Raw genomic sequence first — 26,276 nt, forward strand, 5'->3', positions numbered from 1 at the left:
TTGGCTGCTTCGTATCATGCGGGCGAGATACGCATTCGCACGATGACATGATCCTATCTGCGTTTTCAAGATCAAATGATGCTCCTCTGTTTGACGAGGTTCGATTCGCTCGTTCGATGAGGTTCGCCTGTTTGACGAGGTTCGCCCGTTCGACGAGGTTCGTCCTACAGACGATGTTCGTCTGATTTGCTGAGACGTGACCCTTGCGTTTCGTAGTAACGCGTTCATTGATTGCCTCGTATTCAGGAGTTAATGCATGAAGCAGTTACGACAATATTTACATCAATTTAATGGATTGTTGTTACAATCATAATTTCCATTATGATTTGTATCAACCACATTAATTAAGGGTGACTCTTGAGCTGGCCTTAGAGACCTATAAATAGCGCCCCTTAGACAGCTCTTGAAGAGAACCAAAAAAACGAACGTTGGATCGATGAGATCTTGACGTTGTGGCTGCTGTTTGTGCTGCTACTGCAGAAACTATACCCGAAGGAACTTGCCTTGAAACCGAAAGGTTCTGAGATCGATGAGATCTTTGCCTTGACCGAAATATCTTATAGATCAAAGAGATCTTGAAAGTACTGAGTTGGTGCACACCAGAGTACTGTACTGCTGTTCCTGAAAGCAGTGTGGTCTTAGGATCTTTACACCGGAATAGACCAAATATTGTTTTAAACATAACATTTTACAAACGCACAATAGTTAATTTAAAACAATTTAAAATAACAATAAATTAATTTTTACTATTTTATTCCAGATTTATCCACCATCTCCCATCATTTTAAGGGAAAAAAAGAAGCGAGCCGAACAGAACCAAGGGGCTTAAAAAACGAAAACACTTGCATCTCCCCTCTCTCTCTACTATATATCTCCATAGAGTGGGACAACTTTCTCTCTCCAGTGTTGCTTTCTTGTGCTTGTATATATAAAACTAATTCAAAACCCCCAAAAATTCCCCCATTTCGCCCTAATTCTTAAATTATTACCCTTTTGCGCCCCCCCTCTCCTCTCTCTCTCTCTTCCCCTTCGCAATATGAGCGGGTCTTCTTCTTCTTCTTCTAGGGTTTCGATCCCCAACAGCCTTCGCAAGACGATCCAGAACTTGAAGGAGATCGCCAAGAATCACAGCGACGATGAGATTTACGCAATGCTCAGGGAGTGCTCCATGGATCCCAACGAGACCGCTCAAAAACTCCTCCTCCAAGGTCAAAATCAAACCCTTTTCATTGTTTTCGCTATTGCTAGTACGATCGATTGATTTGGATTTTAGGGCTTAAAGATCGAGTCTTGAGGTGATGGGCTTTTAGGGTTTATGCTGCTGGTATTAGATCCGTTTGATTTTTGATCTTTTCCTTAGATTTAGACCTAGATTTATGTGTTTCTGTTAGTATGTTTGATATATTACTCAGACCTTAAGTTTATTATTTAATCATCTCAGCTGTGATAGGGTCGCAATGATCTCAAAATCAAAATGTGTTTTTGATACTCCCAAGTGTTTCACTTCTTGATCTCCTGGCTTTTGACTGGTTTTTCTGTTTTGTTAGTTTGTGGCGTATTGCTATGTTATTAGCCTGTAACTAGCTTACACCTTTTTATCTGAAGAAATCAATTTTGTGATGAAATAGTCCGTATGTATAATGTTTTTCGTGTAAGAGTAAGATATATATTTTCATAAGAACTCCCTTGTACTTAATTTATATGGCCCATCATTTCTGATTAGAGGGCTACACATCTCATGTTTTTGTTCATGTTGCATAGTCATATGTTGGGCTTTGGTAGGTTTCCTTGTTAACACATTAGCTCAATATGTGGTTGATGATTTCTTTACTGCTGTTTGTTTTCATTTGAAATAGGATAATTCTATTATTATGGATGAGACGATCTCTTGTTCCATAATATTTCTTGTTCTATTTTCTTTTCACAACAATGACTTACAGAAACAACTAATTTCATACTGACTGCATGTCAATCTAGTTTCTATGGCCAATAGCTCATATGCACTTTTAATGAATGGTGCCATTTGGGTGAGATTCTGCGATTTTAACCCAAAGTATGTCTTCTTCCATTGTGATTGGGTGTCCAAAGTTGAGTCTGAATTGCCATTTTCTTGATGCTTTTCGCTCATCGTGTTATATCTATTTTTTCTGTCTTTCCTTCTCAGTTGGCTTACATGTCTTCAGGGCCACATTATTTTACCACTACGTGAAAAATCCTATGGAAATGCTTTTTTGTTCCACTGTTTCACAAGAGTTTCATTATGTAACCATCTTCTTGTTGATTTTGTTTTCCCCACTCTTTTATTTGATGGGATCTATCCATTGTTTTAAAAGCGGTCTGCGGCCCACCTAGGCAACAACTTCTGCCTACGCGGTACCTATGCAACCCGCTCAAGTGTTTGGGGCACCTAGGCAAGCATGAGCCACTTATGCAGACCACAACACATCAAAATGGGATAAATTGCCTGCTTGAGCATAGTAATGGATAAAGAGAAGGGGTCAGGTCAAAATGGATGAGATCAAGACTCGATATCCAAGTACACTTAGGGGCTGTTTGGTTGCTTTCCTTCATTTTCCAAAAATAATTTTCCTTCACTTTTTTGTGTTTCCTTCACTTTCATGGAAAGTGTTTCTTGTGTTTGTTTCGCCAAAAAATATGGGGTGAATGTACTTTCCACCATTTTTCTTAGTTTGGTTCAACTTGAAAAAAGAAGAAAACAATTGATGTGTAAATAGATTCCCTCATTTTCTAGTGTTTGGTTCAAATGAAAAAAAGAAGAAATCATGATTCATGACTATGGTCACCATGGTGTGCTTACCACCCTTATAGCATAAATTTATTTCTAACATAAATTGAGAGGTGAACATATATAAATCGTCACATAAAAATATTAATCCCGAACATAATATTAATTTGAGGAACTAATTTTAAAATTAAGGACATAAGATTAACCCCGAACATAAAAACTTTATTAATGAATTGTTATAAGCCACAAACACATTCATACCACATTGATTTTTGCATATGTAAAGAAAAGAGCATCATCATAGCCATGTCATGTAACCAAGAACAAATAATTGTTATAAGCCACAAACACACCACATTTGTTCAAGCATGAGATGCCCAAAAATTGCGTAAGTCAATATTTTCCACTGAAATCACAGAAATGGAGAATTGGAGAAGTAAACAAACCTGTACATGACATTCATCAAAAAATAAGAGCTTTATCTTCTCTAGCTTGAAAAAACGATGACGCAAGTTGTCAACCAGAATTTGAGGAGTCATGACAAAGACCTGCACGAAATGCTCTTCATATGAGAAGAGATGACCCCTTGATCCCCTAGAATTTAAATAAATATAATTGGTAGTAACCACAGATAGATAGACCCAGCTATGATAATGGCATCAGATATTCATCTCTAAAAAAGATAAGATTTTTTGAAAAAATTTCAGCATGGATTTTACCTACGCATCAAGTTACTGAACAAACTAAACATTTTATGTCATTTTACCATAGGAAATTAAAACGAACCTCGTATAGTTGCAGTTGCTGCTTCCAAGTATCAGCACTCCAGAAATCAACCCCCATCTCCTCGTAGAACTATCCCACTTTCAAATTCGTGTGCATCTCTATAACTCTCGCTTTCTAAAAATAAAAAAAATCAATCAATAAATAAAAATTACCATCATCAGCTCCAAGACAACAAAAGCAGAGGATCAAATTAGTTATTTGGGTGACCAGGACGACGGTGGGGAAGAGGAAGATGGCGATGGAATCAGAGGGCTTGCGGACGGTGTCGGAGAAGGCGCGGAGCAGCATGACAGCGATTAGGGTTTTGTCGGAGCCGGTCTCGAGGAAGGCGATGGTGTTGCGCTCGATCGCCATCTCCAGCGCCTCAAGCTGGTAGCTGCGCGCGAATGATTGCGGATCGACTGGAGGAGGATCGTCGGTGTCAGTCGTCGCCGCATCTTGAAGGAGCTTCGGGTGCTTCGACTATTGATCGTCGTAGGATAGCAGAAGGAGGGAGAAATGAGAGGGAGAAGGAGTGGTAATTGTAAACCCTAGGTGAAACGAGAGATTTGTGTGAAAGTGTACGGACGCCCCCCTTTTCTCCCTTTTCGGCCGATTTCAGGCTTTTTATGAAGGAAACCAGAATCCTTCAAAGCTGAGCTGTCAACCTCCTTTTTCTTCTCTTTCCTTTTTCTATTTTGACCATCCAAACATCCGAATGTAAAGAAAACTGACAATTTTTCCCATGTCAGATTTCTTTTGGGGTCTTTTCTGTATTTGTTTGACCAAACAAACAGACCCTTAGGTAAAATGGCAAGGGTCTTTTGAATCTTCAAAAAGAATCCTCCCTCACTCGTTGCTAAATGAAGACCTGTGTGCCGCTTAAGCACCCGACTAGGCGCGGGGCTCTAGGTCCGATGCCCAAAAGCATTTAACGCTTTTTAGAATATTGGATTTACCCTAATGCATGGGAAATTTCGTGACTATAAGCCTATAAGGTAATAAGTGCTTAAAAACAACAATTAGTTTGAATTGATTTGTTGTAAATAATCCGTCATGTTCAGTATCTTGAGTTGATTTATTGAAGTATGTTAATTGGCTAAAAGTTGTCAGCAATTTTACCACAGCTGTTTGCCTGATTACTGCACTTATTAATGTTTCCAGAGCTAATTGATTCCGTTCTCATGTACTGGAACTTTACATACTTAGTTACAACATGGTGATAGTAGGTCTATTAACTTACTCTCTCTACCTTGTCAAAAATGGTAGCGGAATATATGGTGTCAGCTTGTTGCTGCATGATAGACAAGTTCACCCTTTGTTCTATTATGTTCACATATATATTTTGAGTGATTGGGTATTGCACATGGTTAGGCTTATCCACACGGTTAAATTATCCAATTTCCAGTGTTTTTTTTCTTTCTTGTATCTGGGAATTTACAATTTAAGTAGGAATTTCGGAAGCATGAAATCTGTACTTAGACATCTGTTTTAAATTTTTATTCCACAATTTTTAGTTTACTCTACCAATTGACTGTGTTTCAGATCCGTTTCATGAGGTGAAAAGGAAGCGTGACAAGAAAAAAGAGGTAATACTCTTTTCTACTACTCTCATATGTCGAACAGTCGAAAGCTCAAACTTCTTTTTTATTTATTTTATATCATATGAAAACTTCCAGAAAAATCAGTTCTAGGTTGTCAGTAACAATATGTGAAAACACCATAATTTTACAGAAGTTATGGGTTAGTTTACTGTTTATAACTGATGTTCAATCCATGTTGAATGAGAAGTAACCTTATATTCATTTAAATTTAAGATATTTATGATCTATGATTAATTATGGGCCGTATCCTTGGTTCTCCATGACTAGTAGCTATCATGGTTTTCACATGCTGCCATCCTTCGGGAGGTTTCTTTGTAGTAGCTGGACAGCATATAAGGTTTGAACTATCATTACTTGCTTATGTTTGTAAGAATACTGTTCTCCAAATTGTCTTCCAACTTTAATCAGAAGAATTAAGATAGGCCTATCTAATGTGTTTTGTGGTCAAACTTAGAAAGAATACCAAGTGAGGCTTGAGAAAATAAGAATAACATGAAGAGCTTCTGTGTAGTACACAAATTCTTTTCAAGTTTTCGATTAATATTTGACTTAAGGAAACTGTAACAATTGATATTTTCGTGCGATTGCTCGTACTGGACAACAAAATAGAGGAAACAATTAGCACACAAGAGTTGTTATGTGCCTTTTGTTGTTTAATGGACTTAATCTTGTTAGAACAGATTTTTTTTTGTACTCATTGGCCTTTACCCTAATTATTTATTATTTGATGTGAACTCGTCTTGCACTTATCGTTTGTTTGGGAATTGCGATGTGCATGCACATGATGATTAGTTTTATGCTCTCTTCCCCTTGTTTAACTTTTTTTGGTTAACTATTCTATATCTCAACAGATCACCAAAGAACCAGTTGATGCTAGGTGGAAGCCAGTATCACAGGGGAGAGTGGGCCGGGGTGGTCGGGGGAACTATTCATCGCGTTATACATCTCATGGTATGGGTTCAATTCTTAGTACAAAGGTTGATGTTTTGTTTGATGGTTGAGCAAGTAGGTACATTCTGATCATGATTACTCCCTCTTTAAGAATAATAATTATTTGTCGATATAGTTAATTATGGTTTAATTTGATTTAATAAATTTTTTGAGGATAGAATATTTATTCATAAGTCAACTGTAATTAATTACTTGTCATTTCTAATGAAGTAGGGATTAATAATTAACTATTCAACTCCACTTAATCAACTTTACTTAATTCATAAAAAATCTGAAAGAAAGTTGGGAACACAATTTTCAGTAACCAATATATTATATAACAAATATATTTATATTTAAATGGCAAATTTTCACACCTGTTTTCCAACTGAAGACACCAGTATATTTAGTTCATGATACAAGATTACAAATATTTGCCATGCAAATTAGGTAGTTTCTTTTTGTTTTGTTAATAAAATACTAATGCATTTCTCTTTTTCTCTTTGGTTAGATGCTGGTGGTGAAAGGAGCATTGGCAAGGAAAATGGAACACAACAGTCTACAGATAAAGTCATTACATCTTCATCCTTGCCCCCTTCGCAGGATGTGGAAACCAAGTCAAGTGTTCACGCATCAGGGTAAGTCTGTTGCTTTGCCTGTAATTTTGAGTTTTCTTTGCCTTTTAGCTGGTTATATAGTTCTCATGTAGATATACCAGGCAACCTTGGTTTGTTCACTTCACTGGTTTCTTCAATGCTAGAAGTGGTTCATTTTTTCCCCAACTTGCTGTTGAGTGAAAACGGTCTTAGGTTTATAAGATTATCAATTTTCAGTAAGCTTCACAGTTTTTATACAATGTAATTTCATGATTGGTCTTCCCAAAAGTTAATGCATCTATGATGACAAGTGAAACAAAATTAGACCTTTGTTGGATCAATTTAAGTTTTTATTTCTTTCAAAAATATGCATAGATATTATCGTGTACAACTATAGAAAGCTTCCTTGATATATTCAGTAAGTGAATCTACCTTGCTTTGGTTTTCTTTTTTTTATTTTAATTTATAATACAATGGTCGTTTCATAAAAGAAGAGGGCCTTGTAGTTCTTTCAGTTGTATATATCTGATGGCTTCATAATTATTTTTTAGTTCCAAACACAAACAGATGCCTTTTTTTCATTTTGGGAGGAAAACCAGGAATGCTCACTAATTTTAGTGCCTATTTTTTATATTCATTAGGTATTATTGCCGTTTTCTTCTTTGTGATTGTACAATTTGAAAATAAACTAACTGTTAGTCATTTGTTTTATAATGCTGTGCAACTAGATGAACATTCAGCGTTTGTACTCTGCACTTGTTGTATTCTTCCTCTCACACGCATGCACATTCAGGCACTCACATCCTTATGTGCACACATATTTCTAACTGTGTGACTTTTGCATATTGCCCTTTTGCAGTTCTGAATCTGGGCGTCCCGATGGTCCTGCTAAAGATGAGAACCCAGTTCCAGTGCAGGTGTCCACATCCAAAAATTCTAGTGTTGGTGAAGCCAGCTCACTCAAACGAACTTCCGCAGCCACATTAACTAGTAAGATTGGGAAACCATCAAGAGTTGGTGCCAAAAGTCCTGTGCCTCTGCATCATGTGTCGGGTTCTGTCAATCACTTTTTATCATCCCCAAAACAAGCATCTGGTTCTGGAGTATATTCCTCACCTTCCGACCCTGTTCTAGTACCTTCTCTTGATGCACGTGTCCCAGGCAGTGTGGGTACCATCAAACGCGAAGTTGGAAGCCAGCGGATATCTGTTGAAGCAGCAGTTGACAAAGTTGTTTCTCGTGATGTGTCTGGTTTGGAATTTTCATCCTTGACTGAAACAGATTCATCTGAAGTGAACAATTCACATGCACATGAAAAAATGCAAGGAAAATCTCAAGAGTTTGATGGGAACCAATTTTTTGATGTGTCTCAATCTTCAAATTCTTTATCACACACTAGTTCTGCTGGTAGCAGACCTTCTTCTAATTACAATAATCGAGCACAACAGTTAAGTGGTCCACAGAAAGGTACAGCAACTATTCTCTCATATATTACTTAGGGAGTCCCTTTGCTATTCATGTGAAATTTCACAGGCAATTCTTTATCAATTGGCGATGCATGTCATTTAAGCATAAATTTGACAATGATTCTGTTATATCAGATTTATAAATGGGTATGTTTATGATTCTTGGTATATAATTTACCCCCGAGCCGGGGGGGGGGGGGGGGGATAAAAGGATTCAAACTCTTTAACGATTGGGAAACAAATTTCTTCTAAATAGTTTCCTTTTAGTGATCATAAATATTGAGATTATGCAAAGAAGATAGCATTTAAAAATCTCGATAATTGATGTAATACACATCAAAGCATAAGGATGGGAAATTTCACTTGTACGCCGAAATTCCTAATGGAAAACACAGGCGAACAATTTCTTTAATGAAAATATAGTGCGCTCTTACCATAGCATAGTACAAGTCCTAATGCGAAACATCAGCATTGAAACTTGCTCACATAATGAAGCAGTTTAAATTTCACTTGTACGCCGAAATTCCTAATGGAAAACACAGGCGAACAATTTCTTTAACGAAAATGTAGTGTGCTCTTGCCATAGCAATAGTACAAGTCCTAATGTCAAACATCAGCATTGAAACTTGCTCACATAATGAAGCAGTTTAAATTTCACTTGTTCGTCGAAATTCCTAATGAAAAACACAGGCGAACAATTTCTTTAACGAAAATATAGTGCGCTCTTGCCATAGCAATAGTACAAGTCCTAATGCGAAACATCAGCATTGAAACTTGCTCACATAATGAAGCAGTATATTTCGACATAGGTCTACTTTATCTACAATGCTGCATTTTCAGCAGAAGAACTTAAGCTCTTGCATCACTAATTCAGAATTATTCAAAAAAACACATAACCAAAATGATCCCTCGAGTTCTGTTATTAGAAGTTCTATTTAAAAAATAAGAATCTGAATTCATCCTTTAAATCTTAAAATCTTATGTGAAAATTTATTTTTGGTGAACATCAATAACAGCCAAAACTTTTGAGGAGTAAATTATGTATACACTTTTAGTGCAGGTCCATGAATAGCCATTTCTTTGAATGTAGAAAGTTTGTTATGTTACTCATACAAAGAAGCCAACTGCTGCATCCTTGCTGCATCTTGTTCTTAAAGCTAGAACAATATGGAGACCTTATATAGACAAATTGATTAATTGTTCACATAGCAATATTAAACTCCAAATTAGTCGAGCTAAATTAAAGAGCCGAGGCTTGGTTTAGGGAAGCTCATCACACTAGCCTTTCTTTAGTTATGTACAGTCTTATTTATTTTTATTTTTGTTCCTAAATGTTTGGTCTTTCTTTTGTATTGTTAGACTTTCTAGGCTTTATTTGTGATCTGTTATGTCGATATGTATCTAAGGATTATATAATTCTGCAGACCAAATTAGGAAATACTTTAAGGTAGAAACCAATAATAGTTTTATTTTATTGATCTTTTGTATAGTCTATTGTTGTACTTAAATTTTTGAACAGATGGATACCGATAATCCTTTGTAGCTATTGTAAGGTTTATATATCAATGGGTAGTAGAGTACAGGTGTAATGATTTACTGAAGCATCATTTGAATTGAATCTTAAATCAATAAAGTTGAAAAAGACTCAAAAGTTTGAAATTAAATCACATGTTGGTTTGTGTTTGCCTGAAAGTATAATTATTTGGTCTCAGAAAATACTCAAAACTTTGAAATTCTGTGCAAAGAAAAAAAACTCGAATAAAATAAACAAAATCATCTACCCCAAAACTTTGAAAAAAGTTCCTATCATCCGTGATGCTGGTGTTGATGGTGGTTTTAAAGTGTACATGTTGATGTTCATGAGTCTTTTCAAGTGGTAATTGTTTTCCTTGTTTAGATGCGCTTGTTAATTGTTTCTGTTTTCAGTTGTGGTTATTGTTTGTGTCTTTATGTTGATCTTTGGATGTTATTTTGTTTCAAATGTGTTTTGAGCTTATGGGTTGAACTGAAGCTTGTTAGATTGTACAATGTTATTTTCTGTAGCAACTAGAGACATTAACAGTGGAGTTGCTTTATCTTATTAGCTATATAAGAGTGGTTACATTGATAAAGTGCCGCTCAGCACTGAGTGAGCCAGAGTAGAAAAACATGTAACTCAATTCTCTTCTCTTGGCTAACTTTGGATCAAAATGGGGTTATGCCATTGTAGACGTTAGGGATAACTTTAGAATTATTTGTTCAGTTATACAATGGCTTTAGACGTATAAGTATACTCATAAAAATCAGCCAACGCGAGATGAAGAGAGAAGGGGAGGGGATTCTGGAGAAAGGGTTGGCGAGGTGAGGAGGGAGGGTTCTACAGGTTTTTACAGGAAATACATAAGTTAGAGAGAGACTACTGTTGTGTCCTCACAATATTTCTCAAATACTGACAGCTGATTGTTTTTTGGGATCACTCTCTTTCTTCAAGAATCTTGACAGATATCTTCTTTCTTTTCCTTGGCATATCAAGAACAACAATCAAATTGTGGATGTTATATATTGGAAATCTAGTACTCAAGTGTAATGCTTACAACTTACAGAATCATCTTGTAGTTTTGTGTATCTGAAGTTTTGGTAGCAATCAGCTTATACACAAAATCATCAATCACTTCGGTATCCGTATTTTCGCTTCCAGTCTAATATTCAGAAATCTATTCACTTTCCAGAATACATCAAAATAAGGCGACATTGTTTGGTTGCTTGAATCATCAAATGCTTTGCTAAAAACTATCTTTTCTTTGTTTGATCTAAAAGATTCCACCTAAATCCTATTTTAATGTCAAGTTTCTGGTTGATTTGCAAAAAAGATCCTTCAAACATTAATAAGAATAGAGTAACAATCCAGACTATCAAAAAATAGAGAAAAGATGAGTATTAGGGTTTGGATGTGGCAGAGAAATTGGAGAGAGATGAAGTACTTTACAGAGGTGTTTGGCTTCGGGTTGGGTTTAGAAATATTTGGGGAGTTTGTGACTTGGGAAAAGGGTGGAGGTACAATCACATCAGTCCACACCTTCACCCTTGCTCGCTCGCTTCCATGTCATCCTTAATCTCCCTCACCCATAGCCATCCCTCCCTTACCTGAGTCACCTCCCATCCCATCAGAGCAAAGAGGAAGAACTAAAACAGAAACCCCGATGAGGGAAAAAGGAAACAAGAAACATGTACAATGTTGTTCAAATTTTGGGCACCCTTTTGCCAAAAACACCCCTCCCAAAATCGCATTCTTACCTTAAAACTTTAGAAAGGAAGTAATATAAAGAGATATTAAAGTCTATAAACGGATTACAATTTTTTACTCATACAGCTTTTAAACAAGTTGTTTATATAGTTAGTCATGGATGCTATCTCTACGTGACATAGGAGTTAGGACACATTATTTAATATTTTAGTGATTTGCAGTTTCTCTCCTCCTTTGGTGCTTATTGTTTTTTTTCCTTTTGCTATTTTTTTGGCATATACAACTGTGATGAAATTTTAGGTTGTAAACTTCTGTTAAGCTCTCTAGGTGTTTGGAGCTAGCTAACACTTTATCTCCTTTCAACTTTTACTGGTCCGTGTTAGAGTTGTTTGTGGTGGTTCTAAGGCTTTAAGTAATAATTTCTTGTCGTCGACACATAAATGTTTCAACAGAAAAGATTAATTATTTCTTTATAATTTTGCCAATGTACTGCTTATTCCTTGTCTTATGACCCGGACGATCTGAAGTCTACTAATCTGGCTTTTCCAAACTCATCCATCCGCTATGCCTTGCACACTTGCGAATGTGATGTGGTCACACTGTAATCTTGTGTTCTCAAATATCACAGTATTGTTACCACTTCATATTTTATTTATCATACATGGAGGTTTTAATATTCTAGAGATGCTTCAACCCTTCATGAGTATGAGACCTTCAAAGCACTAATGTCATATCATGCTTTTTGTTCAGCGGTTGGTCCTACGAAGGAGTGGAAACCGAAATCAACAAACGTAAAACCTGCTCCAGTGGCTGGAAAAGTTGAAACTACTGCTAAGGAGCATGCATCACAGGAAGCTGTTGAACACTCACTGCCTGTATCAAGCTCTTCATTGGATGAGCCTACTACAAAGCTACAAAACAAGTTCGGGGAGTTGCAGTTTTCAGACACTAAACATGTTATTATCCCAAATCATCTGCGAGTTCCAGAATCTGCAAGAACTGGGTTGAGTTTTGGAAGTTTTGATCCAAATTTTGGGATAACATCAAGTTTTGCAAATGATATTGAAAGTGAGAAAGGCTCTGCTGAACTATCTGACACATCTCAGGAGATTGTGGAGAATGTTGAAGTGCAGACTTCAAGGTAGATATTACTTAAATTTGCTGCCTCATAACTCCAATAATATCATGCAATTCTATCTGTTTGGTTTGTTACATCAAATGCTTTCGACTTCTTTTAGTAGGATATTTATTTTCATTCATGATTTGGTATCATATATGTGAAACAAGCCATGTTAAGATTTTAAGCACGTAATACTTCTGCGATGGGATTTTTTTATAAAAACAAAAGTAGATTTAAGAACACAGATCTAAAAGACAGGGTTTGGGATCCTAGTTATTTTAAAATTATGTACTGATTTTGCATTATTCTGTTTTATCATTCCATGAACTAAATTGTTTCTCTTTGTTTTTATATCTTTATGGCTAGCCCTGTTCTCTTTGCTTAATCTTCTTGTCGAAGATCTTTTGTCTTGTATGACCAATTTGTTCTGTTATTGAGGAATTTTTAACATGTGCTGAATATTATCATCATCACTACAATGTTAAACTAACTTATAGGAGCATGGTTAGTCATGCTCGTAGACTTTGTTACCTAATTCGACAAAACTAGTCTGGGCCCTCTGCCAACCCAGCATACACAACAACTAAATGCATACATGCACACACAAGCCAAAAGCATGCATGCACACACGTACACATGCAAACAATGTGCATGCACACACCATCCTGGCCTGTAGGTATGTAAATCCTGCCCAGTTCACACTTTCAGATTGATGGTGCATTCTGAGTCCGTTTGCCAAGACCAGAGTCAGAAGAACTAATGGAGCAGTAGTACTGTTTAGCTTTTAAAGTTTTAATTATGGAACCCTATTGTTAAGAATCAGATTGTTGATTTTAAAGCTTAGGATTTGGTTTTATGATTTAACTAATTGGAGTTTTAGTCATGTTTCAATCAAACAACTTGCTTTATATATATATATTAAAATTAAAGATGTAAGATTCCATCATGTTAATCCTTAATTTTACGTATCTTAAAGTCTTTATATTAATAAGTCTATGCTGTAAATGTGAATGCTGTTGACACATTCATAATTATCAAAATGACTTGAACAAAAGCTGCCAAGTTTTACCACGATCTGTCCCTAAATAATGATCGTTTGACCATGCCTTTTCATTCTGCGCACAATTCAAATTAGCGGATCTGGTTCTCATACCCATACTGGGAAAGAAAGCAGCATTTTATGTATTTGGTAAACCTGTTCATACATTTTGGCTAGTGAACAATGTTTTTTTAATGTTTTTTATTTGTAGCATATGTGAACGCACAAAGGATTCATTTTGTTTATAGCTATGCTTCCTTATGTTCACTAGTATGCTATACGTGCGTTGCACGTGATGCATATTAAGAAAGTACAATAGTTTAAATATTTGAAGGCTAAGTTATTTTTCACTCACTAAATTTACAATTATTTATTAAATACATTATTCACATAGAATATATGCTAACTGCACATTGCTTGTAGTTTTAAACAATCATCCACTAAATAACTTTTCATGTGCATGGAAATTTCAGACTTCACAATTTTCCCATCAGGACCCGATATCATTTGGCTGGCCTAGATTGTATAAATTGATTTTATGAGAAAAATTTCATTGGTAGTTTGAAAACCTAATCCAATTGCTTCCTCCAATTATACATGTAATACACTTCAATACCATATGTTACAGACTTTCAGAAACAACATGAATCACATACCAAAAACTGTAAATAGCGCCTTTGCTAGCATAAGATCCTAGGAAAAATTTGCCAAAACTTAGTCTTCACATGCATCCCATAGTGAATTTTTGGTAAAACTTGATAGGAGGTTTATAGTCTATAGCCATTCATGAATTTGTAAAAGTGAATCGAAGAAAAAACCCCATCATTAGCACCTGCATACCAGAATGTACAGGTTGTAATACAAGAACAATTATCACGTGTGGTCACCTTCATCCTCATCAATGAACACCCACCATATATGGCCTTTAAGATATCGTGTCAATAAAAATATAGCATCAGAGGGTGAAATACTTGCATTTGGGATGGTAGGACCCTGAAAGCAACGCAAGATTCAAAGCATCATAACTATGTTCTAAATTATAAGTATACCAATGGAACAAACACAACAATTATCTCAGTATACCAATGGAACAAACACAACAATCTCGCTCGAGATAATACACATGTAAGCTATTAAATAAAACAGTTAGAAATTCGTACGAGAGGGAAATGCATGGGACCTAGCCGTCTAGTTCATCATAGCAGTGTATGCTGGCACGTGAACAATGATAATGGTGTAGATATGTCCAATCTATCCTGCAAACAAAAATATTTGTAGCATCTTTCACTCCAATGGAGTTTGGTTAATTCTGAATCTTTTTGTAATTTTGTGAATAATACATGACTGGAATGTGATTGCGATACAAAAATTATGAAAATGTCTAAACTCACGTAGTAAAAGTTCTTTATTGAAATAAAAATTTTAGATTTCACAATTTTCCCATCAGGACCTAATATCATTCCGTAAGCCTACAAATTGTAGAAAATAATATTATGAGCAATTTTTCATTGGCAAATTGGAATCATCAATTTCAATCTTATGGCTAGATAATCCTAACTATTCAAATGCTAATTTCTAATTCTTTATTCTCACTGAACACGTCCAAATATTATCTGACCTACAATTTCTATTTTCTTAAGCATGATAAATAATTAAAATATTGAACAATGAAGAACTATAAAATATTGAAGTAACTATTGTATACATTTCACTGGCAACGTAATATTTGATCATAAACCATTAAGAAAAATAGCATTCAACCTGCAAAAAAAATCCAATTACAGCTTCTGAAAATTTCACTGGCAACGTCTTTTATAGTTCATCCATTACGGTTTCTTGTATGTTAGCAATTCAAAAATCTCTAAATGATTAACTTCATTTTTTAAAATTAAATTCATAATTCGAGCTGATTGAAAATAAGTAATAGAAGACATTCTACACATGATCAGGAACTTTAGTTTATTAAAAGGGAAGTTAAGAAGTAAATTTACCTTGATAGGTAGATTCTCCCACCCTTAACCTCCAAGCGCTACATCAAAATTAGAAGGAGAAATATTAAAAGTATTACCAATAATCATAACTAATCGTAATGTATTATCCAAAGTACCACATTAAAAATCATAAATAATATAAGGAAAATATTAAAAGAATCAATTAAAAAGCTTTTCCTCTTGATCAATTCAAAAAATAAAAAAAACAGATCCAAACCAATTTATCAACTGAATGAAAGAAGGAAAAAATGCACATTCCCCTCTTCATCCGGAAAAATTAAATAAATAACTCACAGAAAATTTTGTAATTGTCGGAGTCCCTCGAATTCCCCTCAATTGCCTTTGCATCAATGTTCAAATGCTCGATTCGGACCTCAATCGCTGGATTATCAATCCTAACCCTAAAAACACCAAAAATTTACCTAATTAATCAAACAAACAGAATAACAAACAACAAACAAACAAAGCTCAATTCAAAATCAAATATTTAACGCTCCATTCGATTTCTAAGCTTTAGCAAGAACCTTTCATTATCCTCTTTCGCAGTCTGTACCTGGAAGCTTAGCCACTCTAATTAGCTTGTTTGGTTCCTGGTCGATGACCTACACCTTCAATTTTCTTATGAGGTGGAGCCCTTCAGGTAAAATCATATTGTAAACTTGTTGTTTATGATAGGCAATTTGTGAAGGCATACATCTATTTACGAAGTTTTTAGCCATAAGATTGTAAGGATTGTATTGGTGGCAAACTTGCCATTATTCTCTTTGCTCCAGCCTAAAGTTTTCTAGCTAATATTTCCTAGTAGTTTGTATTGGTAAGCTGCCAGAATACAAATTCTGATAAGCTACAATGTTCAAAACTGAAATTGTCATCTATTTTTGTTTCTATTTCAAGTACCTTTTTCCTCTTATCAGCTGCTTCTGCAATAACAGTTCTATTTGTGGCAATGGTAGTACCAGAAACGAAGGGCAAAACGCTAGAAGAAATTCAAGCATCACTGAACAAGAAGGAAGACCGATAAAACTCAGATTAATAATTTATTGGAGGGAATTTGATAGCTTGAAATTTGATCATTTATTGGAGTGAATTTGATACCTAGGAATTACAGTCTCCTCAGCCATTGGCACAAGAGATATGTATGGGTTCTGTGCAAGGATGACATGCATAAACACCGGAATGAGTTTTATAGTGTGTTGCTTAGTATAAGAATGCGAGTAGCAAACAGCAAGTGATACACATTACCTCCAATTTATAGAGACTTTCCACATGTTCCTATGTTTAATATAATTCTATCATGTATACCTGCAAGAAGTATATGGAATTTTATGGCACGCAAGAAATAATTAGTTCAAGGGAGCAGCCAAATAAACTCTACATTTGCGACTCTACAGAAAACATAATTCATGCATAATGCTTGTCGATAAGTTGTAAACGAACAATATTTGCTAAAATTTATATCGAAAGAAACAACATGTTTTTTATTTTAATAATTAAAGTACTTTATGTTTAAAACTCCGGAATTCATTTCATGTTTTTTTTAACATAATCATATATAGAAATCGATTGAAAACACAAAGGTTTGTATAAACAAGTCTAAATCTTCATAATTTCATAAAATAAACCCCAATGAACATAATAAAATCATAATTATTACCAAAAAATCCTGGAAGCTTATAAATTTATAGATTTAAACCCAATAAACTTCATAAAACTGAACCTCATAAAATTATATTCACGTGCAAAGATAAAAAAAACTTTAACAAGACTTGCTACACACAGAGGGTCAAGTTAAGTTTAAAAACTATTGTCAGTTTTAAAACTATTGTCGATTTTAAAAATTTAAAGCTAAAGGTGTGAAATATCAAAAGCTCTATGGACTTCCATTTTGTTATAATTGTGTCTTATAACCACTTGTTTTTAGAAGGTTGTGGGATGATCATACCTCTCTGAAATGCAGAAGGCTAACACTTGAGTTAGCTTGTTTATAACTAATTTAAAATTTATTTGCAGAATCTAATATAACTTGGTTTTTGGGTGAATAACATCCATAAAATAGCAATCGGATCAAACTGACAATGAGGATAGGTTGGCAAATTTATTAACTTTAGCAAGTAGTAGTACAAAGACAATGTCTGATTTGCCATGTAAATTGATGCTTAAAGATTTTCAAATAAATTATAATAAATGACTGATAGTTGAATAAATATATGGACAGTTTAACAGTTTTAAGATCCAAGATCTAACAATAATTGGGATATAACAGCTTCAAATGTTCTGATGATGATCAAATAGTTTGACCTTGGCCTTTAAAACTTAAAGCTATGAAATCATCTTTAAGATTGTACAATATCCAAACTCTTAGTGAAATTAACGCTCCTAAACAGTCTAATTTAAGACCAGTAGAATATACAATAAACTCGATATTTTTATGATATAAATGCTTATATTCTGATCAAACATATCTGAAGATATAAGTCGCTGTTTTTCAGATAATTACTTATTTTCAATATACTTGTTATTCACAAATTAATTAATGACTGTTTCACAGTGCCTAATTTACTTCAATGGAGAACATAAATAACAAATTATTTGGGATAATAGAGATAAAATAAAAATTTAATTTACCTTGATAGTTTTCTCCTCCTCCTATCAATCTCAGACCCCTGACATCAACAACCATCAATCCGAAAAAAGGGGAAAAGGTAAGATATTAAGCAACCAACTGAAGATTAAGAATGAGAAATAAGAATAAGGAAGTAAAAGGGGAAAAGGTAAGATATTAAGCAACCAACTGAAGATTAAGAATGAGAAATAAGAATAAGGAAGTAATGATAAATGTTGCTTGATCACCTTTTTGTCAAGATGAATCTACATGTTGTGTCAAACTTTAAACATCAAATTCTAGTAAAATTAGTGGATTAACAGATTTATTGGACAAAAAATTCAATTTTAAACGTGTACCAAGAATAAGTTATCAGTTCCAGTCTTCTTCCTATACAGGTTAAGTGCTTTAATAATCTGCAAAGAAGTGATAGAACCCCAAAATTTGTATGAAAATATAAAAATATCTCAGCAAGTTTAAAAGATAAATATGGAAAAAGGACAACTTAAAGATGCAATCTTGCTCCTTACTAAATTGCTATCATCAAGTGGGATTCCAGGCACATTTGTCGACAAACAATCTCTAGTTTTAGTTGGAGATAAGGAGAATTTGATTGTATCTCCTAAACTAATTACCTGAAATTTAGAAATTGCTGTGAGAATGTATATCATCACAAACCTTTAGTCGTCCCTACAAAATTTTGTAAACCTATTGTAAAGACTCAAATGGAAAAGCCGAAGCCAAATCATGGAACCCATCTTCCCTCTTACCAGTAATCCTCAAAAATACATTAATTGCATCAACAGAAAAAAAACACGAAAGTGAATTTAGTCTGAATTAACATCTCAAATTAAGCCAAAACCTGTGCTCTCAACAGGATTATTACTTTATAATTACCTTACAAGGTGAGAAGAGATTGAGTCTAGAAAGGATAGCATTCTTATCCACTTCATTTGCCAGTCTATTAATCCTGTCCTCTTGCTCGTAAACTATCTAAAAACAAGTGAAATTTATTTTAACTCAAAGTTACCCAAAAAAACAAACTGAATTTAGAGGACATACCTCAAGCTGCCTCCTTCCAGATTCCGATGACCCATAAGCCAGAATCCTACCAAACGGGCTTCTCTTGGATTGGGTCCTGGGACGAAAGGAGAAAGACCCACGTCTGCAAATTGAATGGTGAGCCACTTTCAAGGAGAAATTGATGGGTTTTGCTTCCGTTCTGTCCCTTTATCGGAGGGTTCTTGATTGGAGTTATTGTTCCGGCCGCGGCGAGAGCAGGAAGACGAGGAATCGGGGGCAGAGGCGGAGCTAGGATCCATGCTAGGGTTAAGAGGAGAGGCAGGTGGGGGCGGGTTGGTGGAGAAATGGGGTGTGGCAGGGGAAAGGTCGTATTATATACTGTATAGGATAAAATTAGAATTACAAAATTTGAAAAGGGCAAATTGGGTATGCAAAAGTTTTGACAATGATTTTCTCTTTTAGAAGTAGTATAGATTTGTACACAAACATGCATATTCCCATAGTGCATTGTATGTTTAGTTCTATCTAGTCTTGGGTATAACTAAGTCTAGTGCAGATAAGTTTTTGTGAAGGAACATTCATCATCAAATTCCTATCAAGTAAAAATAAAATTTAAATGCAATGAACACTTTCAAATTTGATATTTCTTTCTGTTCATCCATCTGTAATATAGTAAATGCTAGTAACTGATGTTATGTACGGTGAGCTTCTGATGCAGAATCTGTAGAAGACGTCTACAAGCTGTCTTTTCATATTATTTTAACATAAATCTTCAAATTGGATGATGTAGAAGTTTGCAATCTTTTGTCTATTGGCGTGCTGGTTTTATGTGTTGTAAAATTTGCTTTGTTTCAATAGCTTTTTATGCTGGCTGCAGTGTTCAGATCGTATCACCATCTGTTCAAGAAGTAGAGGTTGTTGACCGTTCCCATTCACCAGAAAAGATGCACGAAAACCTTGCTTCCATTGGTGATTATCCCCAGCCGTCCACAGAGATGCCCGAAAATCTTACATCTGAAGAGCCTGACAGTTCCTCTAGTACCCCTGCACCTCCAGAATTCAATCAATCGAAAGCAGAAGCAGCTCCAAATCTGGAGAGCTCTCAATATTCAGTTGTCCATACTTCACCAACCTATTCAAATTTTGGACTGGTGCCACAAATGCTTGGGAATCAATTTGCAGCCGTTGAAAGTTCCGAGTCTCAGCCACGGGACGCCAATCACATTCCAAGCTTTCTCGTAAGTCTTATCTTTTTATTTTATGTTTGAAGTTTGATTAAAACTCCAATGGTGCATCCTCCTTTTCATTGGAAATAAATCCTTGTCGTACAGCCAACAGAATATTCAGTGTCCCTGTTACACTGAAATCCAAAAATTTTGATGTGAGAAACAATTTCATGTTTAAAGCAACCTGGAAGGAAGAAGAAGAGAGGAAAGATGAAACTCGAGTCGTTTGTTCTCGAACTAGAAAAGTTTCACATAGTAATTCCTCAAAGACTGATGAACAAATAATCTCAGCCTCATATAAGCTTTTGTGGAATAGAAGATACAACCATTAAATGATAAAGGAGACAGATTAACTGGATTATGATAAGATCATGCTGTTCAAACAGTTACTCTTACATTATTTCTTATCTCTGTCCACATGATATTTAAAATGGATCGACAACTCTAATCTCTTTCTGCATAAGATACCTTTAAAAGCACTAAATTTGAAACTTTATACTAACTTTAGAAAAAGTTAATATCATTAATGAATTGTAGTTCATCAGAGAGTAGCGGTAGCCTTCCTCTTCTATCTGCTATTAGATCAACTAGTGTTCATATTGATTGATTTCTGTCAAAACAGTGGCCTTGTAAACTACTATCAAATACTTGCCCCTTCCTTTTCTTAATGTTGATAGCCCTCACTTTGCTTTTTCAGTAAGTAAAACTTTGTTGGTCTTATTAGTTGGTAAGTTAATTTTCAGCATGTAATTTAAACTACTAAAGACTGTCATATGGACATCTTATCAATGTCATGGTGGCTTCCTTAGTTCCAAAAGCAACAAAAGGCTTCTTTGGAAACAGACTGAAATAACTAGTTGCAACTTCACAGCCTGCCAACTTCATATTGGTTGATTTCCGTTAAATTTATTTCTTTTCATAGTTTATACTTTTTTATTTCTGTCAAATTTATTTCTTTTCATTGTGCTCCTAATTACCTGTCATACAGTCAAATTTATTTCTTTTCACTGTTTATACTTCACAGCCTGCCAATTTCATATTGGTTGATTTCTGTAAAACTTAATTTTGTTCTCTTATCTGATACCTGTTATTCAGGTTCAGCAACCATTTGATCCTGCTTCAAGCTATTATAATTCAATATACAGACCTGCTGCTGATGGCGATGGCCGTTTCTCTCCCTTTTTTGCTCCTGCTCCTGCGGCTAAGTACAATGGGAATGTTGCAGTCTTACCTGCACAGACTGGCCAGACACCACAAGAGGTTTGTTCTTCAAATGATATCTCTATCAAACATGCATTTCTGATGCTTCAATATTGTTTTTACACCTACTAGATTTTACCGTATAATGATTCGCAAAGGTGTCTTTTTCTTTTGGTGGGTTGGGGGGAATACTTCTGTATATAAACTTGAAATATACACTGAGTTTTATTAATAAGACAATGTGTTGGTTGAATTTTTTTTCCCTTGTAATGACAGGCATGTTATGCTTCAATATCAACATATTAACCTCAACTTTCAGTGATTCTATTTTTTTCCTCTAGAATCTAATGACTCATAGTATGGAGGTTGGCATTTAGTTTGTAGTTTCCTTGGGGTTTGGTATTGGGCGGTTTGGGTTTATCAATATTTTGTTGGTCGGCTATGGAAAAATAGAACCAGGCCATAAGTTACTGATGTGTTTCAGACTTTTCCTAGACCCGTTAGTTGAAGGTTGTACGCTTAGGTTTCATGTTCCATCTTATCCGGTTAACATCCTTTGTTCTGATATTTGGCTAGCTAAGATGTTGGTTTCCAATTATTTATTCCTATGTTTGTTGTAGTTAATGATGTTCGATCATGGTGCTGTACACGCTAAACTCTTCTCACTTGTTCTTGCTGCAGTAGAAGTTTCCCCTTGATCATGTTTTTAAGACTTTATTATTCGTTGTGCGGATGAAACTGTTTCACATCATTGCTTTTGTCTTGTTTGAGAGTTCATATTATGCTCATCATTTTTGTCATCCAGGGTGGGAATTCTTTGGTTCTATCATCAACCGGTCCAGCACCTCTAGTTACAGCTGGCATGATGCAAACTTCTCTTGCTGTTAGTCAGCAGTCACTTCCTGTTTTTCGGCAGCCTCCTGGTGTACATCTTCCTCATTATGCCCCTAATTACCTTCCGTACAGTCAATATTTCTCGCCATTCTACATTCCATCTCCATCTATGCACCCTTTCTTGAGTAATGCCGCCTTTCCCCAGCAACCTCCAACAGGAAACATATATCCGGCTCCAGGGGCTCCAGGAGCTGCTCCTGTTAAGTACTCCATCTCTCAATACAAGCCTGCATCTAATGCTGCGAATCCAAGTCACATTGGAGTGCCAACTGGATATGGAACATACAATCCTTCTGCTGTGACCAGTAGTAGCTCAACTGGCACTGAGGATCTTGCTTCATCCCAGTACAAAGAGAACAATGTCTACGTTGCTGGGCAGCAGGTACTTAGTTTCCTATTCCCGTTCTTTGGTCCCTTTTACTACCTATCTTGTTAGCTATATGTGATTTATGGCTACAATTCTATTTTCATATATATTTTTTCTGGTGTGAGAATGTCAGAGCATTCTCATTCTGAATTACATATGCTAAAATAGATTGTATTTTCTGTTCTCTTTCCCATGGGAAACTATTGTTTTGCTTTTACTACATCATTGCATTGTAGTTGTAGCCACATAGTTGATCTATTTTACTGCCTGGTTTGCTAGTTATGCTTGATGCAGCCATGTAGGGCAACAATATTCTATTTTCATGCTTTTCCTGGTGCGAGAGTGTAGAGTATTGATTTGTATTTTCTGTTCTCTTTCCCATGGGAACTATTAGTTTACATTTACTACATTGTAGCTTTGTAGTTGTAGCCTGCTAATGTAACATTGTTGTTACATTATCTTCTCATATGGTTTTGAGAAGCATGTTCATTGGTTTTTAGCCTTTTGTTCTAGCAACTGTAGGGGTCCAAAGTTTGCTTTATGCATTACATGATTTATGCATTTATACAACTTTGAAAACTTCACTTTTCTGCATTCTATTGCCAACTCAATATCATTTTTCATTTCAATCTTTGCCTAGCTACATAATAACTTGAGGAGGTTAAATTTACAAATTTTATTGTCTTTATGTTTTTCTCAGCAAGTGTTTCACTCGAATCTGCAAACTTTTAGTTTATGTATTTAAGTGAGGAAACTTTGAATTGGTGGCACAACTGTGTTCAAATTTTCTCTAGATAATTAAAACTGTATTAATAATACTGATTTATCTTTAAACAGTTGATGCTGTTAATTCCATAAATTGATAAATCTTTTCATTGAAATATCCATCTTTTTTGCCCAAAATTTGCATATTTTCTGTTAATTGAGATAGTTGGTTCCATCTTTTTGCCCAAAATTTGCATATTTTCTGTTAATTGAGATAGTTGGTTGTAGGAAATTTAATTAACTAAACATGATGCATAATTCTCTATCATTTTCTATGAAATGGAGTGGAGGAATTTGCTAATTGTAGGATTTAAGGAGTCAACGTAACATACGTTTTCTATAGAAGACCAATAAATTGTATAGTGAAGTTCTGTATTGGCCTTTCTTGATACGTGCAACTTTGCTTAGAATATTATCTCAAACAGAAAACCGAATTAATTTGTACAGCGAAAAAGCCAGCCTGTTTAAGAAAGAAAACATTATATTTAACTGGAGGTTGTTTACCCTCTTTGAAGACTTAACAAGTTAATGTTCTCACACCACCAGCTGCTTCAATTTTGGAAAAATTAGTCTGGATCCTTGAGACACTCAAGTCTGGTGATTTTGCAAATTGTTAGATTTATGATATTTTTGTCCTTTAAATTATGCAATCAGAACCTTAACCCTTTTTGCTCATTGGTCATCTATTATATTTTCATAATTTTCCTACTGTCATGTTCTATTCTTTCGTTCACAATTTTCTGAGTTACTTAAAAAAACATAGATCACATTTTCTCATGCAGTCTTAAAATAGATATCTTTTATATGTATTAGTGAACGAATTTTAGGACAAAATAACCAAATACCCCATAAGTATTGGTTCACTCTCAACTGCCCCCCTATAGTATCAATTTATTTGATTTCACCATTAAACTATGTTTATTGGGCCAATGTGGTCATTTTTTAGCTCACAGTCAAATAATCAACAGATCGATAACGTGATAGTGTTTTTCTTGCATTTCTTGTATTTTCGCCAATTCAAAAAATGATTTTTTAATCCCAAGAAAGGGGTAAAGGATAAATAACTTTAGGGGAAACTACTTGGGATTTTTTTTGGTTTGGGGGGAGAGGAAATAGACAGATAAAAACCCATGAAGAAATGCCAAAAATACTGTCACATTATCTGTCTGTTAAATATTTGATTGTGGGCTCACAGAATGGTCATGTTGAGACCATAAACATAGTTTAAGGGGAAAGTAGGTAAATTGATACTTTAGGGTGGATGTCGAGAGTTCATCGTTACTTTAAGGGGGAATTGGTTATTTTATCCCAAATTTCATGAACCATGCACATTTCACGGCTTATTGGTGAAAAATTCTCAGTTTACTGATGCAATAACCGATAAACTATTTACTAATCTTCTAGTTGCCTTGTTAATATGCCTTCTCTATCAAACGTAATTTTTTCCCTTGAAATACATGTCTGCATAATGATATAATCCTATATGTTACTTCTATTCGTCTTTCCTACCTCATTTTCCCTCACCTGTTTATTACCGACCTATTATAGTGATAAAAAAGGGGTTAAATACAGATAGACCCCTGTACTATAACCCAATTGTGGCTAGCCCTCTTATAGTTCTATTGTTGCAGATAGACCTCTGAGTGAATTTTTACTCTTTTGCCCTCAGGAGGTCTCTTTGTCAAAAAAACAAATTTCTCTTTTTCTGAGGGTACAAGAGTCAAAAATTCAATCAGAGGGTTTATTTGCAAAATTTGAGCTATAGGAGTCTATCCACAACTGGGTGATAGTGCAGGATCTGGTCCGAAATTAACCCCAAAATCTGTCAATTTTGGCCTACTACTGTGTCTTAATGTGCAAATTACTCTCAGGGTGAGGGTTCTGTTTGGATTCCTACACCAGGAAGAGACATTCCAGCCATGCAAGCTACTTCATTCTACAATCTCCCTACTCAGGGCCAACACTTAGCTTTCCCTGGAATTTACCACCATCCTGCTCAGGCTGTTGCAGCTGGCGCTGGCCATCCAATGCTCCAGCAGTCCCAGGCGATGTCTGGAGCTGTCGAAATGGTGGGCCCTCCTTCTGGAGTCTACCAACAGCCCCAGCGTACTCAGATAAATTGGGTCAATAATTATTGAGCTTAGAGCTACTTCGTATCAAAGATCTTAGAGGCTATATTGTGTGGATCTTGGCATGAAGAGTATGGAGGTTGGCCTGACAAGAGTGTATATATTTAAGGGATGGCCAGAAAGTTTAGAAGGGAAAGATTCAGGAGACCCATCTGTGACTTATAATTAACAATTGATAAGTTAGTTGAGGAGGTATGCGCAGGTCCATAGACTTTGTTTTGCTGCTGTTCCTTTTATTTTGTGTTACTTTTTTCGCTAGCCATCGTAAGTTAATATGGGTGGAATTTTTTATATCTTTAACCGGTAAATCTTCTTTCATCCTTTTTGGTAGAGGTTCATACAAAACTATGGAAGGTAATATTTTAAGTTGGTGGGTTTTCATGGTTTCCACTACCTTCCTTGTAAAGTGAATTTTGATAGTAAGAATTGTATTACAAACAATTGTACTTTGGTGTAATAGCAACATCGGCTCATTCTTCCCCTTCTCTTTAATCTTTATCATAATGGTGCAGAGGTTTCTTGAAGCTTCTGGTTCTTTTTCTTCTTTTATCTTCACGTGTGTTACTCTCTAGTATTACTTATTTTGAACT

General features: G+C 35.3%; 1 protein-coding gene across 1 annotated transcript; it reads left to right on the plus strand.

The window, feature by feature from the left end:
* On the plus strand, window positions 889–26,210 carry LOC109848987 (GBF-interacting protein 1-like). Its single transcript, XM_020418750.1, has 10 exons — window positions 889–1,208; window positions 5,057–5,100; window positions 5,967–6,066; window positions 6,557–6,683; window positions 7,501–8,108; window positions 12,081–12,471; window positions 19,983–20,343; window positions 21,427–21,591; window positions 22,337–22,807; window positions 25,429–26,210. The coding sequence occupies exons 1-10, from the start codon at window positions 1,037–1,039 to the stop codon at window positions 25,693–25,695; spliced, it is 2,706 nt and encodes a 901-aa protein (XP_020274339.1). The 5' UTR covers window positions 889–1,036; the 3' UTR covers window positions 25,696–26,210.

This window comes from Asparagus officinalis, chromosome 1 (assembly GCF_001876935.1).
Source record: "Asparagus officinalis chromosome 1, Aspof.V1, whole genome shotgun sequence".
In the NCBI taxonomy this organism is placed as follows: Eukaryota; Viridiplantae; Streptophyta; class Magnoliopsida; order Asparagales; family Asparagaceae; genus Asparagus; species Asparagus officinalis.